Source organism: Caretta caretta, chromosome 2 (genome assembly GCF_965140235.1).
Source record: "Caretta caretta isolate rCarCar2 chromosome 2, rCarCar1.hap1, whole genome shotgun sequence".
Lineage (NCBI taxonomy): Eukaryota > Metazoa > Chordata > Testudines > Cheloniidae > Caretta > Caretta caretta.
In genome coordinates this window covers 39,682,715-39,704,148 of record NC_134207.1, presented here as the reverse complement: position 1 = coordinate 39,704,148, position 21,434 = coordinate 39,682,715, and the positions used below count along the sequence as shown (strand labels likewise).

Sequence of the window (21,434 nt, the reverse complement as noted above, 5' to 3'; positions counted from 1 at the left end):
TCTTTAACTTGCTGACAAGAATACTGTGGGAGACCGTATCAAAAGCTTTGCTAAAGTCAAGAAACAATACATCCACTGCTTTCCCTTCATCCACAGAACCAGTAATCTCATCATAAAAGGCGATTAGATTAGTCAGGCATGACCTTCCCTTGGTGAATCCATGCTGACTGTTCCTGATCACTTTCCTCTCCTCTAAGTGCTTCAGGATTGATTCTTTGAGGACCTGCTCCATGATTTTTCCGGGGACTGAGGTGAGGCTGACTGGCCTGTAATTCCCAGGATCCTTCTTCTTCCCTTTTTTAAAGATTGGCACTACATTAGCCTTTTTCCAGTCATCCGGGACTTCCCCCGTTCGCCACGAGTTTTCAAAGATAATGGCCAATGGCTCTGCAATCACAGCCGCCAATTCCTTTAGCACTCTCGGATGCAACTCGTCCGGCCCCATGGACTTGTGCACGTCCAGCTTTTCTAAATAGTCCCTAACCACCTCTTTCTCCACAGAGGGCTGGCCATCTTCTCCCCATTTTGTGATGCCCAGTGCAGCAGTCTGGGAGCTGACCTTGTTAGTGAAGACAGAGGCAAAAAAAGCATTGAGTACATTAGCTTTTTCCACATCCTCTGTCACTAGGTTGCCTCCCTCATTCAGGAAGGGGCCCACACTTTCCTTGGCTTTCTTCTTGTTGCCAACATACCTGAAGAAACCCTTCTTGTTACTCTTAACATCTCTCGCTAGCTGCAGCTCCAGGTGCGATTTGGCCCTCCTGATTTCATTCCTACATGCCCGAGCAATATTTTTATACTCTTCTCTGGTCATATGTCCAACCTTCCACTTCTTGTAAGCTTCTTTTTTATGTTTAAGATCCGCTAGGATTTCACCGTTAATCCAAGCTGGTCGCCTGCCATATTTACTATTCTTTCGACACATCGGGATGGTTTGTCCCTGTAACCTCAACAGGGATTCCTTGAAATATAGCCAGCTCTCCTGGACTCCTTTCCCCTTCATGTTAGTCCCCCAGGGGATCCTACCCATCCGTTCCCTGAGGGAGTCGAAGTTTGCTTTCCTGAAGTCCAGGGTCCGTATCCTGCTGCTTACCTTTCTTCCCTGTGTCAGGATCCTGAACTCAACCAACTCATGGTTACTGCCTCCCAGATTCCCATCCACTTTTGCTTCCCCTACTAATTCTTCCCGGTTTGTGAGCAGCAGGTCAAGAAAAGCTCCCCCCCAGTTGGCTCCTCTAGCACTTGCACCAGGAAATTGTCCCCTACGCTTTCCAAAAACTTCCTGGATTGTCTATGCACCGCTATATTGCTCTCCCAGCAGATATCAGGAAAATTAAAGTCACCCATGAGAACCAGGGCGTGCGATGTAGTAGCTTCTGCGACCTGCTGGAAGAAAGCCTCATCCACCTCATCCAGTGGTCTATAGCAGACTCCCACCACTACATCACTCTTGTTGCTCACACTTCTAAACTTAATCCAGAGACACTCAGGTTTTTCTGCAGTTTCGTACCGGAGCTCTGAGCAGTCATACTGCTCCCTTATATACAGTGCTACTCCCCCACCTTTTCTGCCCTGCCTGTCCTTCCTGAACAGTTTATAACCATCCATGACAGTACTCCAGTCATGTGAGTTATCCCACCAAGTCTCTATTATTCCAATCACGTCATAATTCCTTGACATCACCAGGACCTCCGATTCTCCCTGCTTCTTTCCAAGGCTTTGTGCATTCATATATAAGCACTTGAGATAACCTGCTGATCGCCCCTCATTCTCAGGATGAGGCAGGAGCCCTCCCCTCACAGACATTTCTGCCTGTGCTTCCTCCCGGTATCCCGCTTTCCCACTTACCTCAGGGCTTTGGTCTCCTTCCCCCGGTGAACCTAGTTTAAAGCCCTCCTCACTAGGTTAGCCAGCCTGCTCGCAAAGATGCTCTTCCCTCTCTTCGTAAGGTGGAGCCCGTCTCTGCCCAGCACTCCTCCTTCATGGAACACCATCCCATGGTCAAAGAATCCAAAGCCTTCTCTCCGACACCACCTGCGTAGCCATTCGTTGACTTCCACGATTCAACGGTCCCTACCCAGTCCTTTTCCTTCCACGGGGAGGATGGACGAGAACACCACTTGCACCTCAAACTCCTTTATCCTTCTTCCCAGAGCCATGTAGTCCGCAGTGATCTGCTCAAGGTCATTCTTGGCAGTATCATTGGTGCCCACGTGGAGAAGCAGGAAGGGGTAGCGATCCGAGGGCTTGATGAGTCTCGGCAGTCTCTCCGTCACATCGCGAATCTTAGCCCCCGGCAAGCAGCAGACTTCTCGGTTTTCCCGGTCAGGGCGGCAGATAGATGACTCAGTCCCCCGGAGGAGAGAGTCCCCGACCACCACCACCCGCCTCCTTCTCTTGGGAGTGGTGGTCGTGGAACCGCCCATCTCAGGACAGTGCATCTCATGCCTTCCAACCAGCGGAGTCTCGTTCTGCTTTCTCCCCCCAGACATATCATCTGGTCCACTCTCCGCAATGGTACCTGTGGAGAGAACATGAAAGCGGTTAGTTACCTGTGTCCGCGTTGCTGGAACCCGGACATTCCCCCTTCTTCTTCTGGAGGTCACATGTTGCCAAGCTTCTTCACTGGCCTCTTGGCTCCGCTGTGCAACCTGCTCTAAATCTTTAGAGCTTTGTGCCCGTAGAAGCATATCCTGACTTTTGTCCAGAAAATCCTCCGTTTCTCGTATGCAACGCAGGGTCATTATCTGTTGCTCCAGACCTTCAATCTTCTCTTCCAATATGGAGACCAGCTTGCACTTTGTACAGACAAAGTCGCTCCAAGTCCTTCCCCCACTGCCTACTTTCCCAATCACTGTGGACCGCACCACCATCCGGCCTGTTACTCAAGCCCATAATTTAAGTGTCATCTTCACGTCGCACCTCTATTTGTGATATCCAGACTATGTCTAACTCTTGCCATTTCTTCTTCATAAAATTGCTAAGCCTTTCCTGTCCATCCTCATAGTTAAAAGTCTGGCCCTTCACAACCTGTTCCCACCCTACCTTTTATTTCTCATTCACTTTTGAGACGTCAGCTCAGTTACCAGCCTCCTTCACGCACTTGTTACATTTTTCCAACATGCACCTTCTTGTTTTCACCTGTGCTGTCCTGTATGCTTGGGAGGCGCTCTCCGTAAACATCTACATCATTATCTTCCTTCAAATCCCTCCTCAAAAATCTCCTTTGCTATGAAAAAAATTTGGCAATAGTTAGGCAGCTGGTGCAGTGAGAGCACTGTCTTTCATGCTGACCAAAAATGTCTCATGATTTCATTGTACTCTCCCCATTTGTCTGTATCCATCTGGTGTCTCTCGTTTTATACTTAGATTGTAAGCTCTTTGGGACACGGACTGTCTTTTTGTTCTGTGTTTGTACAGTGCTTAGCACAGTGGGGTCTGATGCACTACAGTAATACAAATAAATAATAACAATAACAATTAGCTTTTATTCTTAGTTTCCTTGATATGGTCCATTGAGTAAGGAGTTTTCTGGCATAGTGTTTTGTTCATAGAACCTGTGTATTCTCCAAGACCAGTACTATCCTGATGGATGATGCCTTGTGTTTGCCACACTGCCTGTCTACCCTCCCCAGCTTCTTTGTGGTCCCATGGCTTTCCCCATCAACTGTTGCTTTCAGAATCTCCCTCCAGGAGAGGTTTCATAACATAGGAGGATCTCTGACCCAGTAAGCAATAACATAGCCATGGAATCATCCTGGAGTTGAAAGAGAAAATGGGGAGTTCAAGGAGTACAGTACCACAGAGACCCACTCCGTGGCTGCTCCCAGCCCTGATTCAACCATTCCCCACTCATAGATCAGTGTTTCCACACTGCATCTGGGATGGGCTATATGGTTAAGGTGAGGAGTGGAACAGCGTAGGGATAGCACTCCCCTTTTCTGTGCCCAGATCTAAAAGGAGTTTCCATCCACAACCCATAGAAGCAAAGGGAACAGTTTGACCTACATGTACCGGGAGTCTCTTTTGGATTGAGGATAGGGAGACGCTGTCACCTTCAAAACACTGTCTTCAGTGTTTGTGGTTTGAACCAAATAGATTTGGGAAAGAAAAGAAGTATGTGGATATATCCATTTAAATGTTGACTGACAGTGACTTTGATTATTGTAAAATATTTGAAAATCACAACATGGTTTATATTAATTTTAAAATGCCATTTTCTCTGGTTTATTTAGTATTTTGTAGATCTCAGCTGAGCCGTAAGTAACTTCTTTACTATGGGTCTCAGAATTATGTCTATTCAGCAGCAAGTAGTAACTGGTTCAACATGAGCTGTTTCTTGTATAAACATACAAAAGGCTTGACCCAGACTAAATCAATTTAAAAAGAAAAACATTAAGCCTATGTTTCCTGTTACATGCTTAAGGTCTTCTTTGGTTCCTTATGATTTTACTGTATTATTGACCAACTATCATAGGCTTTAGTTTATCCTCCTACACCACCTGCTGAACAGTTCAAATGGGATGGTGGAGTTATTTTCAGAAGGGCAAAACAGTGACAATTATAACTCCTACATTGCATTTCAGCTGGTGAAGCAGCTTTTATGCTAGGGGTACGGAAGTGATGTGAATCTTGGCTTACCCTTTTTCCAGATTTCAGTTGCTAGAAGGGTTTCAAAAGCAGCAAAATGAAAAAAGGGTGTAAAGTTCATAGCATTTGGAACCATGTATATTCAAGACAAGGTCAATTGTAATACATTTTAACTTATTCTGGTCCATTCAGGAAGTATACTGAATAAAATCAGGGTGTTATTCATGTAAGTAATTGACAGAGAAATGCATGATTTTTATTTATAAATATGTATGTGTGTGTATGTATACAATTAGTCAGAAAAATTAGAAGCTATTTTTTTCTCTTAGTATAAACTGACACAATTCAATTTCAGACTGGTAATCAGTCATTAGCAAAACGTAACCAGCCATTAATGTGTTAATTCTTCTGATTCTTTTATAAAAGTCCTTGAAAGGACACCTCGTATGGTTGTACTGTTTTATTTGTAGCAAGGATTGGGTATCTCAACTCACATCACTTGCATGACTTACTTTTGTAACTGGTTTGCAAAAGCAATTGCAAACCTGCTTTTGGACTCATTCTTTGCATAGGCAGATTAGGCTTTCTCAGCTACAATAATGGAGTATTGTTCATATATGTTTTGAAAAGAGACCTTAAATAACCCATAATGCAAAGCAATACAAGCTAGCAACCCTGGGAAAAAATAACCCCAATCATACATACTCATTGAGAAGGAAGTGCCTAGAAAGCTGAAATCCTGAGACATCTCTCAAGATGATGATAGTGGACAGAAAGTTACACATCATTTTACAGTGTGATATGACAGCAAAAAAGCTAACAAAATTAGGGCTGCATACATAAAGGCAATATGCCATGAAATAGGGTGAGCATGCAGTGTTTTATATTGTAGTTCTGGTCTGAACACATCTGGGATATTATATATGCCTCTGGGCCCCACCTTAACAAAAAGTTATTAATCATCTGGAGGGGTTCAGAGAAAAGTAACAAAAGTAGAGGCTGGAAGGATTGATTTACAGTGTGAGAACTGAGTTTTAAAAGAACAGCATTTGTATGGAATGGTTAAGAGGTGGAAAAATTGGGAGGGTTGCAGAAACATAAGCATCTACTAATATTTCAAAGGTGCACACATGAGGAATGGAAAGGAATTATTTAGGTTGTTACATGGGATATTACTAGGAGTAATAGGATGCAATTAAGACACTGAAAATGTAGCTTGAGTATCAGCATGATAGTGAGATAGCCCCCCAACCTGAAGCAAATACTCACCAGCAACCACACAGCAGAACCACTAACCCAGGAACCTATCCTTGCAACAAAGCCCGTTGCCAACTGTGTCCACATATCTATTCAGGGGACACCATCACAGGGCCTAATCACATCAGCCACACTATCAGAGGCTCGTTCACCTGCACATCCACCAATGTGATATGTGCCAGCAATGCCCCTCTGCCATGTACATTGGTCAAACCGGACAGTCTCTACGTAAAAGAATAAATGGACACAAATCAGATTTCAAGACGTCTCCAAAACCAGTTGGAGAACACTTCAATCTCTTTGGTCACTCGATTACAGACCTAAAAGTTGCAATTCTTCAATAAAAAAACTTCAAAAACAGACTCCAACAAGAGACTGCTGAATTGGAATTAATTTGCAAACTGGATACAATTAACTTAGGTTTGAATAGAGACTGGGAGTGGATGTGTCATTACACAAAGTAAAACTATTTCCCCATGTTTATTCCCCCCCTCACCTCCCCACTGTTCCTCAGATGTCTTGTCAACTGCTGGAAATGGCCCACCTTGATTATCACTACAAAAGGTTCCCCCCCTCCCCACCGCTCTCCTGCTGGAAATAGTTCACCTTAAGTGATCACTCTCCTTACAGTTTTCAGAGTAGCAGCCGTGTTAGTCTGTATTCACAAAAAGAAATGGAGTACTTGTGGCACCTTAGAGACTAACAAATTTATTTGAGCATAAGTTTTCGTGAGCTACACCTCACTTCATCATTGTATTGACAGTGGAATGGACTGGTTGTCCAATGGGTCTTTTCTATCTCTAGCGTGTTTGACTTTGTGTATAGTAGTCATGCTTGTTAATTGCACCAGAAGATAAATGCCAGGAAGTTAGTTAATTTTTATTTATATTGAGATAAGCAAATCTAGTCATAACACAAAATAAGGGCCAAATTCACCCTGGGCAGCACAATGAGGAGTTGCAGGGACACTTTCAGAATGCATCTATTGCTCCAATAATCCTGTTGGCCAGGATATGATTGTGCAGAAGAAATGACGCAGGGAAGAAAGGTAAGCAGCAGGATACGGACCCTGGACTTCAGGAAAGCAGACTTCGACTCCCTCAGGGAACGGATGGCCAGGATCCCCTGGGGGACTAACTTGAAGGGGAAAGGAGTCCAGGAGAGCTGGCTGTATTTCAAGGAATCCCTGTTGAGGTTACAGGGACAAACCATCCCGATGAGTCGAAAGAATAGTAAATATGGCAGGCGACCAGCTTGGCTTAATGGTGAAATCCTAGCGGATCTTAAACATAAAAAAGAAGCTTAAAAGAAGTGGAAGGTTGGACATATGACCAGGGAAGAGTATAAAAATATTGCTCGGGCATGTAGGAATGATATCAGGAGGGCCAAATCGCACCTGGAGCTGCAGCTAGCAAGAGATGTCAAGAGTAACAAGAAGGGTTTCTTCAGGTATGTTGGCAACAAGAAGAAAGCCAAGGAAAGTGTGGGCCCCTTACTGAATGAGGGAGGCAACCTAGTGACAGAGGATGTGGAAAAAGCTAATGTACTCAATGCTTTTTTTGCCTCTGTCTTCACTAACAAGGTCAGCTCCCAGACTGCTGCGCTGGGCATCACAAAATGGGGAAGAGATGGCCAGCCCTCTGTGGAGATAGAGGTGGTTAGGGACTATTTAGAAAAGCTGGACGTTCACAAGTCCATGGGGCCGGACGAGTTGCATCCGAGAGTGCTGAAGGAATTGGCGGCTGTGATTGCAGAGCCATTGGCCATTATCTTTGAAAACTTGTGGCGAACCGGGGAAGTCCCGGATGACTGGAAAAAGGCTAATGTAGTGCCAATCTTTAAAAAAGGGAAGAAGGAGGATCCTGGGAACTACAGGCCAGTCAGCCTCACCTCAGTCCCTGGAAAAATCATGGAGCAGGTCCTCAAAGAATCAATCCTGATGCACTTGCATGAGAAGAAAGTGATCAGGAACAGCCAGCATTGATTCACCAAGGGAAGGTCATGCCTGACTAATCTAATCGCCTTTTATGATGAGATTACTGGTTCTGTGGATGAAGGGAAAGCAGTGGATGTATTGTTTCTTGACTTTAGCAAAGCTTTTGACACGGTCTCCCACAGTATTCTTGTCAGCAAGTTAAGGAAGTAAGGGCTGGATGAATGCACTATAAGGTGGGTAGAAAGCTGGCTAGATTGTCGGGCTCAACGGGTAGTGATAAATGGCTCCATGTCTAGTTGGCAGCCGGTATCAAGTGGAGTGCCCCAGGGGTCGGTCCTAGGGCCGGTTTTGTTCAATATCTTCATAAATGATCTGGAGGATGGTGTGGATTGCACTCTCAGCAAATTTGCGGATGATACTAAACTGGGAGGAGTGGTAGATACGCTGGAGGGGAGGGATAGGATACAGAAGGACCTAGACAAATTGGAGGATTGGGCCAAAAGAAATCTGATGAGGTTCAATAAGGATAAGTGTAGGGTCCTGCACTTAGGATGGAAGAATCCAATGCACCGCTACAGACTAGGGACCGAATGGCTAGGCAGCAGTTCTGCGGAAAAGGACCTAGGGGTGACAGTGGACGAGAAGCTGGATATGAGTCAGCAGTGTGCCCTTGTTGCCAAGAAGGCCAATGGCATTTTGGGATGTATAAGTAGGGGCATAGCGAGCAGATCGAGGGACGTGATCGTTCCCCTCTATTCGACATTGGTGAGGCCTCATCTGGAGTACTGTGTCCAGTTTTGGGCCCCACACTTCAAGAAGGATGTGGATAAATTGGAGAGAGTCCAGCGAAGGGCAACAAAAATGATTAGGGGTCTGGAACACATGACTTATGAGGAGAGGCTGAGGGAGCTGGGATTGTTTAGCCTGCAGAAGAGAAGAATGAGGGGGGATTTGATAGCTGCTTTCAACTACCTGAAAGGGGGTTCCAAAGAGGATGGCTCTAGACTGTTCTCAATGGTAGCAGATGACAGAACGAGGAGTAATGGTCTCAAGTTGCAGTGGGGGAGGTTTAGATTGGATATTAGGAAAAACTTTTTCACTAAGAGGGTGGTGAAACACTGGAATGCGTTACCTAGGGAGCTGGTAGAATCTCCTTCCTTAGAGGTTTTTAAGGTCAGGCTTGACAAAGCCCTGGCTGGGATGATTTAACTGGGAATTGGTCCTGCTTCGAGCAGGGGGTTGGACTAGATGACCTTCAGGGGTCCCTTCCAACCCTGATATTCTATGAAATGCTGAGTTTAGTTTACTCCTTCTCTGAAAAGAAGTAACTGCAATCTTAGCTGTTGTATGATACCAACTGCCTCCGATTGAAGGGCTGAACATGCCACCTAATTGACAGACCACATCTTGAATTCCCTTTCCTTCTGCTTTCTTAACAGTTGGGAAAAGATCCTGTCCTCCTGCTTGCACTGCAAAAGGGAGAAAGTTTTCTACAACCTCCTTCCTGTTTTCCCTTCTGCAGCACTGGTCTAATCCTAAGGTTTTCTCACTTTATGATAAGTTAAGGGAGCAATTTGGAAAGCAAGAAAATAAATATATTCTGATCATATATGAGGTGTACAGGGGACATGATTTTTGTGGAGAACCCTTTTAGTATCCAACTTCCTTCAAATGTTGCCTTGTGTTCTTTCTACTCTGTTTTCTCACTTATGCATCTAATTTATCTAGTCAGTGTTTTGGAGTGAAGGACAATCAAAATAAAAATGGCCTTTAGTCCAAGCATGTCAAATCTTCATTAAATTTTTAGATCTTATACTTACAGCTGCATAGTATCTTTCAGATGTGATGTAATAAAGATAAACTTTAGCTAAAGCACAAGTGTGTTGCTTAATAGTCTTCTAAAAATAGACAGTAGTAGCAACAGCAGAAAAATGTGTATGAAATAATTTATTTTTGTTTAAATCTGTCTATAAATGTGTATAAACGAAATATAATTAAAACAACATATTCTATTATACTTCCTTTTTGCTCACTTGCATTTTTAATTTCTTTTAACTTCTTGGTTGGAAATATAGAGCGCAAATGTATTTTATCTGGTGTCTCCAGTGGTAAAAATAATGATTGAAAAATGTGCTTTATGGAATTTGATTGCGGAGGAGAGGAGAAGACGGATTTCACTATGCCAGTACACTAAATTACTATATGTTGTATTTATATTTTTAGAGAAATCTAAACACATGGACTTCACAGGATGTGTCTCTTGATGCTTTTATTTTGGCTAATATTTCCCAAAATACATGCTCCAGTCTTTATTTGGATTAAACAAAGCAAATAATCAAGTTATCATATGACCCAAGGTCACTTGGTAATTTGTAATATGAATAACTGTACATGTATTCATGAAACTGTCTTGCAAGGGAAATAAATTACATCATAGTTGTTATGGATTAGACTTCTCAGGAGAGAGGGTTGACAAGAGCACTCTGAGTTTTAAAGATCACAGCATATTTTGAAATATCTCTAGTGACATAGGTTGTATGTAGTATACTTTTGCTTAAGTTTTCAAGAAAAATATAGGACTACTGCACAGTGCCACTACATCGCATAGACATGAATGATTTGTTCAAAACAATAGGCCCTATGACCATTCATATGACTCTGCATGTAGACACATATGTTTTGTCGTGTGTGTGTGTGTGTGTGTGTGTGTGTGTAAAACTTTAGTTTCTTAACACCAAAGATTAAATATTTTTGTAAAATTGATAAGTTTTATGCGAAGATCAGAAACTATATGTGAATGGGAAGCTTCAGCTTAAAATATGTAATGTGTAAATTCATGAGGAAGAGATTATAAATTGGCATCGTGCCTTTTAAGGGAAAATTGTAGGAATATCCGATTCACCTTATTTTTTGATGTATTTTAAAACTAGTATTAAATTCAGTTATACCTTTTTATTACATTATTAAACGAACAGCTTGCATTACTCTGTATAGTTTCAAGATAGAGTGGGCAAGCTGATTCATCCAAAGATTCTCCACTGATCTTTAGCAGAAGTCTGAAGACAAATGGTGGTACAGTAATCCGCTGATAACAATTGTATTGCCTTCATAATTGTCTCAGCTGCCTCCTCTGGTCCAGAAAACTCTTGAATATGTTGCTGAACACATTCTTTTATGTGTCTTTAAAGTACTGAATAATAAACTGAAAAATACAATGCAGCAGAACCTTGCATTAGCCACACATTAAATAATTTGCTCAAAATGTTGCTCTTTGTTTCCTCATTTGTCAGCAAACATTTAATAACAAAATGTTTTAATGAAATCTCATATTACTATGATTAAATTATTTTTACACAATAAGGCATATTGTGGAAATTTTACTTGTACCTTTAGATACTTAAGGTGAGTGCTGTGAATGGTAAAAATGAAATGTGTCAAAATAAATTAACAAAATACATTTTGAAATGTCCTTACTACTTTTATTTTTTCATGGAGGTGCTAAATTTGAACACATTAGCTCACAGTGGAGTTTCTTATAGTACTCTACTGCATTCTGGTTGCAGAACACTTTTGGTGACTTTGATAGTATATTTGCAAAACACTCTGGCTGGAATTTTCAGAGGGGCCTAAGGAAGTTAAGCACCTAACACTTTCCATGGGATTTGGGTACCTTACTACTTTGGACTCCTTGGAAAATCCCAGCTTCCCTTTTTTATAACCTTCTAGTTCTGTATAGTCTTCTAAAAGTTTAAGTAATTAAGTATACACTTAATATATCTTCTTGCTATAGGGTCATATCCTGAAGCCCTTACTGAGAGCTTGATTCTGCCATCCTTACTCACATTTAATGGTTCATTATTTCCATTATTTTCAATGGGGCTTCTCATACCCGAAGGCCCAAATCCGAAGTGAGTGGAATAACCTCCCATTCACTTTAATGGCTCAGCCTATGATATGGTACTACTCAACATAAGGGTGGCAGAATTGAGCCCTCCTAACTTACTGTGAGAAAATTCCCATTGAGGTTAATAGGAATTTTGCTGATCATGATCGTCAGTATTTAGACCATAGTTTATAGCACTGTACAGAGTGGCAACTTTCTCTCTTTAACTCGCAAAAATCTTTCTATCATGATAGGAGAGCACTGAATTTGGGAATTCTTCGAGACCCTGGATCAGAGGTTGAAGACAGACAATACCAAATAGATCTGCAGTCTATCAACATTGGTACTGCACAGTGGGATCAGCTGAAACCAGAGAAGGACAATAGTAAAGGAGGTGTGCTGACAGAGAGTGAAAGAAATTCTCAAAACCCAGCACTTGAATGGAATATGGCCAGTAGGTAAGGAAATAATTCAAAATGTTGTGTCTTTTGGACAAAAAACATTGGGGATATAATCTGCAGTATGTCTGAACAAAGTATTTTTTCACTGTTTTTACTTTGCATTGCAAATATTTTCTATGAAATAGAGTTTTGAATTGTACATTTGAAACTGTTATTTGTATCATTGTTACGCTGTAATTATTACACACGTCTTTTGTTTATTTAGTTAGAAATTCCTTTTTTGAGTGGCTTATTATATGGCCATAGAAAATAACTCCACGAGGAGACTTGGCATTCAAGTTCTTAGGCTAGGAACAACAGTTTGGGGTTTTTTTGTTTCCTTTGTTTGTATTTTTACAAAATTTGAATAAAGCAGTTTAGACATTTCTAAGTTAGGGAAGGACAAAGTAGAATTTTTTTCTATTGGCTCATAAATGGGTTTTTTTTTGCTTCTGTAAGGGGAAACAGCTGCATTTGTAGAATGACACATTTCAGCTGATTTGTCCATAATGTGGACTGTACGATATGCAAAAGAGACTTCCAGCTGAAAAAGGTTTAGCACAGTTACTCCTGGATTGCCCAGTCGGAGAATTCCGTTTAGCTCACCTGCTAAAATTTCTTCCAGTGGACTTTAAGGATCTTGTTCAATTCTGGATCATAATGAGTCCAGTATGAGATGGGGGACTTTGCTGTGGGTTAAATTCAGGATATAATGTAGCTACACATAGTAGACACAGCATAAATACATTTGCTTGATATTTAAAATTTAAAAAGAGTTACCTCAATTACTATGAATTAATTAGTCATCACAGTTTTGTTGCATTCCATGTATTTGCATTATAATGGCTAATATACAATGCTTTTGAAATTCATACTGAGATGAATTTATTTTCTCATGAATGAGCATGTTATAATTTGTACTTTCATTATTCTATGATTCAAGCAGAATCTACTCTCAGGTGTCACTCTTGTATCTATTGACTTCCATTGTGTTGTATATGTGTATCTGAGGGTAGAATGTGAATATGGTTTTTTGGAATCTAAAGTTTGGAAATACCTGAAAACAGATTGAAAAGAGGTACAGCAGAGAAAGTGAAGAGATGAAATGGTTGGTATTTATAGTGAAAGGTTTTGTTTGTTTGTTTGTTTACTTGGACTTTTTATGCTTTTATTTCTAAACTGTAATTGAGATCAGGATTAAATCCTTTTGAAAACAACATGAAAATGATTAAAGAGACAAGATGGGTGAGGTAATATCTTTCGAAAACTTGTCTCTCTCCTGAACAGAAGTTGGTCCAATAAAAGATATTACCTCACCCACTTGTCTCTCTAATATCTTGGGACCAACACAGCTACAACACCACTGTAATAACTGTACACATGAAAATGATTAGATATACCAGAGGTAGATGAATAGGGCATTAGAATACTAGATAGGGAGAAGAGGAGAGACAAAGTGACAAAAGCACAGCATAGTTCAAGCTCTACCTTCACTCTTATCAAGTTTTGCATGGATCTGAGAGTGCTGTGAAAGGCTGGTGGGGAAAGCACCTTAGGATTTTACTCTGCCCCACAGGACCAATTACACCCCAGCTGCATATAGGATTCTGGAACTCCTGTGGTTAATTTCAAAGTTCTAAAATCATCATTCTGCTTTTCAGATGACAAAATAGGCATTTTAAAAGTAAAACAAAGCTTTCATATGTTTTAAAACAGCCAAAGGTTTATGCTTCAGAGTGAAGGAAGATGCTATGGTGGCCAGGAGCAAGTGCTCACAGCTCATTTTGAAGTGTTTGTGCTTGAAAAGACCTGTTTGTCCAAGCTCAAAGACAATTTTTTCAAGCAAAACCACAAAGTTTTTCAAACTTCTCTGGAACTTGTTCAATCCATATTCAGTGCATGCATGGCTTTGTGGGTTCCAGAATGGACGTTCTTCCCTAGTGGAGAGGGTGGTTTCTCAAACACAATGAAGAGGGACAGGAGAAAAGATAGCAGTTCAGTTTTTGCCAAGAGGATGTCCAGAAAGATGATATACAAGCCGTAGCAAATGGAGAGGGGTCAGGAATGGGCAGGCATATCTGAGTGTTATCAGCAGTGAAGTGATGAAAGACTATGGAAGTAGATGAGGCCACTCTGAGTGAGTGTAGGGGATAATCATGGCCAGATCCCTGGGGAACACCAAAAAGATAGAGGGAGGAGAAAGAAGAAGGTCCACTGACAGTAAAGATGAAGGGGCAGGGACAGAATGGGGGAGGAGCAGTAATAACGTCTGCTGATTATTCATTTATAAGTCATCGTAATTGGTTTCCTGTCATTTGAAACATTAATTTTACTAGTAAAATACCACAGTGATTTCTTATTTTAGATCCTTAGCTTGAAATAATTTGCCCAGACCTGGTTGGCGTTGTGATGTGAGAGCTGCATGGATAACTTGCCCTTCTCACAAAATGGTGCTGTCCAGTGGCACTTCTTGAAGGGCAAGATGGTACTGACCCCAACAGACCTTCTAATGGTCAGCCCAATGGGCACACTGGCTTTTTCAAAGTGAGCCACATGAGGAAATTGCCTTAGTCCTTTCCCACAACTAACTGGCATCAGTATAATCAGCAGGTTTTGATTTGAGCCTTCTGGGTACATTTTTTGACTATGATAGGAATTCCTAAAACAGTATTAAGATTACAGGATAAGGGAATCAGCTATTACAGGCAAACTGCGTATTCTCCTTTCATAACTGCTAGAACTTTCTTCCATCTTGAACAAAACTCTGAGTGTTTTCATTTGAGCTTGCTTTCAATAACAGTGTGTGTTTTAGCTTTGAAAGAGTTTTTAACGAATATTTAATGCAACATTTTAATTAGCTAGCTTGACTTGTTCTTTGTGATATGCAGTACTATTTTAATTTTATTCTGCATTTGTTTAATGCAGAGAGTAGCTGGTACTTTGTGTGTTTGCTTGTCAGTTTGGTTTAATCTTATATACATGTACCGCAGTTCATTTTCAGGATGTTCACATTTTTGCTTTTTACTTGGCAATCAGTGTTGCTGCATCTGGGTTTATTTTATGATCTGTGGAAGTGATGTGCTGAGAACTGGAAGAACTTGTACTGATGTCTGCCATGTGCTAGGATATTTCCAGCATGCACCAAGAGAATGACTGCATGGTGTTTTACATGGTGCTTAGTGTTTCCAGGATGAAGTTTATCTTGAGATTTCCTGAGAATGTCACAGAGACTTTATTCTTTGCGTTAGTAGTGATACTATTTTCTTTCTTAATTCTTTGTAAGTTACGTTGATATGTTTAGCATGGAACATAGGGAATGGCTCTTTCTGAGGAACCTTTGGGTTAGTTTTATTGTTTCGGTTTTAATACATTTGTTTGATTTCACTTAGCTAGTCCCATACTCTGGTTTAGCAGGTCAGTTTTTTTTTTAAGGTTCCTCGTGTTAGATGTGTGTCTGTAGCAGTGTATCTTACTCGTTTAATTATTTTTGTTGTTTAGCTGGTACATGTATGTTAAAGTATAGAATCAGATCTATGTCTTTTCCTCTGTGTAGCATTGTTTGATTACTAGGTTAACTTGTAGAAAAGAATTCCAGAAAATCTACTGCACTTTCATTTTCCAAGTGTATGTTCCAGTTTCCAACATTCCAAGTATATTATTATAAATATATTGACCTTGGTAATTTTTAACAAAATCCTAAAACAGAAGCTGCCAACACTGCCCATCCACACTGGAAGAACGATAGGACACCATGGATGTGGTTTAATTGGGCTGGAGCTTTATCACTTATAATATCTGGCAGTACCTGGCAACAAATTTTACAGTATAGAGAGGAAGATGTCAGCTCCCTGCTGATCGAGACATAGGACCCCCAAATGCATTTCCTCAGGTCTCTTAAAGGGGGCCAGGAAAAGGAGGGGGGGTCTACTCCACACTGATGAGACATCAGAGCCTCAAACCTGCCTTACTCAGCTCCCATAAGGGATGCTTTCCTTCAAATCCTTTTCCAAACCATTTTATCCAATAACCGCATCCCTTCCACACCGAATACCTACACTACACATCCACCACAAGTTTTATGCATAAAGTTGTAACACTGTAATCTAACTCCTCAACTCCACCCCACAAGATCCCAGACCAGCTGTGGGGATGTTGAAAAAAACCCACCTTGCCCCTGCCAGTGACTGTGCCGGAAAAATTTCTTCCCAGCCAACCAAGGAAAAGGGGCAACTAGCATAACGCCCTCACTGTGTCAGAAGGGAACTGATACTTTTGCCAAGTTCAAGGGTAGGTGGGTGGATGAGTGTTTTTGCCAGCCTGATCCTGGTAAAGAGGGTGTCTCCGTGGCTGCATGGAGTTTAATTCTTGTTACAGTCCTAAGTCAGGGGTGGGCAAACTTTTTGGACTGAAAGCCACTTCGGGTTTCCGAAATTGTACAGAGGGCCAGTTAGAGGAGCTGTACCTCCCCAAACAGCCAGTCGCAGCCCAGCCCCCGCCCCCATCCGACCCCCCCTGCTTCTTGCCCCCTGACAGGCCCCACCAGGACCCCTGCCCCATCCATCCCTCCCTGTCCCCTGACTGCCCCCTGCCACCCGATCCAACCCCCCCTCTCCTTCCTGACTGGCCCCCAGGGACTCCTGCCCCCATTCAACTCCCCTTTTCTCCACCCTCTGACCACCCCACCCCCTATCCACACCCCTGACCACAACCCCAAACTTCCCTGCCCTCTATCCAACCCTCCCTGTTCCCTACCCCCCTTACCACTCTACCTGGAGCACCGGTGGCTGGCGGCGCTACAGCCGCACCGCTCAGAGCACCAGGACAGGCAGCCATGCTGCCCAGCTGGAGCCAGCCACGCCACCGCGCAGCACAGAGCACCAGGTCAGGCTGGACTCTGCAGCTGCGCTGCCCAGCAAGAGCTCACAGCCCCGCCACCCAGAGCATCGCACTGGCAGCGCAGTGAGCTGAGGATGCGGGGGAGGAGGAACAGCAGGGGAGGGGCTGGGGGCTAGCCTCCCTGCCCAGGAGCTCAAAGGCTGGGCAAGATGGTTCTGCAGGCCGGATGTGGCCCACGGGCCATAGTTTGCCCACCTCTGTCCTAAGAGGTGCACAGGATATGGTCCAAAAAGAGAATGTAGCTGAACTACTCAGTAATAGCGATCATAATGTAATGAAATTTAACATTCTTGTAGGAGGAGAAAATACCAAAGAAACCCTCAATGGTAGCATGTAACCTCAAAAAGGGTAATTATAGAAAAATATGAGAAGGGTAGTTAAATGGAAATTAAAAGGAACTGTCACAAGAGTGAAGTGCTTGCAAGCTGCATGGAAACTTTTTTAAAACACCATAATAGAGGCTTAACCTATATGTATACCCCAAATAAAGAAAAACAGTCAGCAGAGCAAAATAAAATGCCACCATGGCTAACCAGAGTAAAAGAGGAAGTTAGAGACAAAAAAATATATCTTTTAAAAATTGTAAGTCAAACCCTACTGAGGAAAATAGAAAGGAACCTAAACTCCAGCAAGTAAACTGGAAAAGTATAATTAGACAGTCCAAAAATAATTTGAAGAGCAACTAGCAAAAAGCATAAAACCTAACAGCAAATTTTTAAAAGTATATCAGGACCAGGAAACCTCCCAAACAATTAGTGGGGCCGCTGGATGATCAAGGTGCTAAAGAAGCACTCAAGGAAGACAAGGCCATTGCACAGAAGCTAAATGATCTTTTAATTTTTGTTTTTATATCGCTCTATACTGCAGAGGATGTGAGGGAGGTTCCCACACATGAATCATTCTTCTTAGGTAACAAATTTGAGGAACTGCCCCGAATTGAGGTAGTCTCACTCAGAAATAGCTATCTAAATACTATGGTGTAGTGGGGATCAGGGATCACAACACGTCCAAATGTGAAATGTTTATACTTCATTATACATGTTATAAAAAGTTCCCTAATGGGGCAATATATAAAAAGATTCCTGGAAACAGTCAGTTCTAATAAGTTTATCTACAAATGAAACCTGTTCGCATTTATACCCTTTGCCTAATAGCACATAGGGAACTGGGAATGTTTAACCAAAAAGAAGTTTTCTTGATTGAAAACTGCTTTTCAGGTTGTAGCCCTTCTCTCTCTGCCTCCTCTCAGTGGAAAAAATAACAGCCCTGAAGGATATAAAGAAATATATCTTCTCTTGAGGCCTCGCCCCCATCCTCATGCAATCCTTCTACAACAACCAGCAGCAACTTGTGCTTCCTGCAGCTTGAATAAACTCTGTTTGAAAAACAATTGAGGTTAAAGGCATTACTGATGTGTGGGGTAATGAACTGAGTGTGGCAATGTACTGCATTTCAGTTTTGTCCTTGGCAGACCACCATCTGGAATGACTTCCTGGGACTCTCCACTAGTATGTCAGGGAGCCAAGGATCTATGGTACCAAATAGAACAAAATGTCACTTGTAGTTTGTAAGAACCCTCTGAGAAGGTTTTTGCATTTTTCTTTAGGCCTTACTTTTATGTAATTTTGAAAAGCAAATATATAAAGTTTTACCCAATCCTCATAATGGATGATGCTTCAACACAGCAAGGAGCAATAAATGCCACGCAGAGCACAATAACCCTTTTCATGAACCTAGGATTGCAAATAAATGTGCAAAAGTCCCCCCTGGTTCCTGTCCAAAAGTTGGAATTCATAGGAGCCTGTCTCACTCTCTAACAGCAATGCTACCCCAACAATGCTTCCTCACTCCAGTCAATCTAATTTCAGCAGTGAGGGGAAGCCCACAAACATCCTTCAGAACGTGTTTAAAACTCTTGGGGCACATGCTGGCAACAACGTTTGTTGTCAAACATGCCAGACTCCACATGTGATGCTTGCAGGCCTGGCTTTGAAGAGTGTATATACTGCACAGACACACTCTCAACAGATGCCTCACAATGCTACGCAGAAATTAAAATACTCGTTAACATGGTGGACACAATCAAACAATGTCTTCTCAGGAGTCCCTTTTCAACAAAGAACTCCAACCATGACAATGACGACAGACACTTCCCTAATAGGTTGGGGGGCACACATACTCAACAATATGGTCCAAGGCCACTGATCCCCAGTGGAGTCCAACCTGCACATAAACTTACCAGAGCTAAGGGCTGTCCGAAATGCATGTGACCATTTTCCCCCTCTAATCAAGAACTATGCCATCAAGATCCTTATGGACAATACTGCATGTATGTTTTAGATAAACCGCCAAGGGGAATTACGATCATACTCTCTATGTACAGAGGCAATACGACTTTGGAATTGTTGCATCACCAACAACATAGAGATATTGGCATCCTATCTGCTGGGATATCAGAATACAGCAGCAGATATACTAAGCAGGGACTTCTCACAAACCCACAAATGGGAGATGGATCCTGAAATTCTCAAACCCATATTCAAACTATAGGGGTTCCCCACCATAGATCTATTTTCAACAGCTCAGAACACCAAGTGCCCACAATATTGTTCCAGGGCGGGATTGGGAGACCAATCCCTAGGCAACGCTCTCCTCATAAAATGGGAGGCACCACTGATGTACACATTTCCTCCAACTCAACTCCTAAGCCGAGTCATTCACAAGATCAAGCAGGATAAATCCAGGGTTATTCTCATAGCACCTACATGGCCCAGAAAAACTTGGTTCTCATATCTGTGTCTAATGGCAGTGAAGCCTCCTCAAACCATTCCCCTAGTACCTCACCTTCTAGGACAAGAAGCGGGATGTGTCTGCCATCCCAACCTCGCAGTCCTCCACCTCAAGGCCTGATTACTCCATGGCTGACTGGGGTCAAGGAAGCCTGTTCTCAGGAAGTAAAAGATATATTACTGAATGGTTGGAGACTAAGCACAAGAAAGATGTATATCCATAAGTGGAAATGAGTCTGCACCTGGTGCCAAGATAATCAGATCTTACCACAATTGTCCCCGTCCCCCCACTGAGGATTCTGGACTATATTCTAGTGTAGCCTATAGGATTAACCTGGTTTACATTAAAGTAAGTCCAGCTGTAATGCTAGGGACCTACAGGCCATATCCTGTATGCTGAGCTAAGGCAAAGTTAGCATATCTATGTCTGAGACCTTTCACCCAGATAGCAAAGTTGGCTTACATATGTCTGAGACCTTTCACCTAGATAGCAAGTTAACACCCACTCATATGTCTAAGACCTTTCACCTAGATAGATAGATAATGGAAGAATGGCATAGGGGGTTTCCAAGTCTGTACCCACAAACTTAACAGGTACACCACAAGGAAAGAATCAAAATAACCGGAGAACAAAAATAACATATGTGCATATGTACATGTCATTAATACGTACAAACATACTAGCCTATGGAATAAGTGTACCCTAACATTTTTGTGGGTGAGGAATGAAATTAGAACATAGGAGGAAGGATTTCAGGCACTTGTACCCTATAAAAGAGATGACCCACCTTGCTAGAAATCGATCTATCTACGACAACTACTACTATTGGTAGGCTGTACTTGTTTTTCTTAACTTTCTAAGTTCCAAGGGGACTAGAATAAGCTTGGTTTCCCTAAGCTTTTGTTCTTAGTTTTGTTTATTAGGTTGTGATTTTAAGTTTAAGTTAGTTAAGTAAACTCTAAGTTAGCTTTGATAGCTCTTAGCATTAGCTTCTTATAAGTGCTGCACCTCTCACTCAAGAATTGAGAAACCTGACTACTTAATTTATTTTAATAAAAAGTCTTTAAGGCTACATCTGTCTCAGTATGAGCTTCCTGTCATGCCCCTGAGGGTCCTTTGTAAATTCTGGGGAGCCTGATTTGGGACAAGAACTTTTATCTTCTGATCAAACAGATTGGCGAACCTAAAACCCATACTATCCAAATTAATATTATTAGCACCCTAAATCAGGCAACGCTAGAACTTAAAAAATCAGGGCTATCCACAAGTTCCAAGAGTACATTTGGCTGCTATTACCTCCTTCCACAACAAGGTGGACGGGGTCACTATGTTTGCTCACCCAACGATTAAATGCTTCCTTAAAGGCATTGAAGACACTTATCCCACAATAAGCAACCCTATACCTATGTGGGAACTCAACCTTGTGCTATGCGGACTCATGGGAAAGCCATGAAGACAGTGCAGCACCTAGAGCTGGGCAAACGATGGATTTTTTTGGTTCACTGGCAATTCTGAAAATTTAGCAAAAAAATGTTTTGGGTCAAACCAAAAACAAATTTTTTCAGAATTTTTGGCAAATCAAAAAGTTGGAAAACATTTTGGGTCAGATCAAATGAAAGATTTCATTCAACCCAACTCAAAA

The 21,434-nt window shown here is 41.9% G+C and overlaps 1 protein-coding gene across 6 annotated transcripts in view; it reads left to right on the top strand.

Moving 5' to 3' along the window:
* VPS13B (vacuolar protein sorting 13 homolog B) overlaps positions 1–21,434 on the top strand; it is a 940,751-nt gene that overhangs the window by 676,197 nt on the left and 243,120 nt on the right. For all 6 annotated transcript variants that reach the window (XM_048841327.2, XM_048841328.2, XM_048841325.2 and 3 more), the window contains one exon: positions 11,921–12,124. In XM_048841327.2, the coding sequence (XP_048697284.2) occupies positions 11,921–12,124 (204 nt within the window). The remainder of the gene's footprint in view (positions 1–11,920; positions 12,125–21,434) is intronic.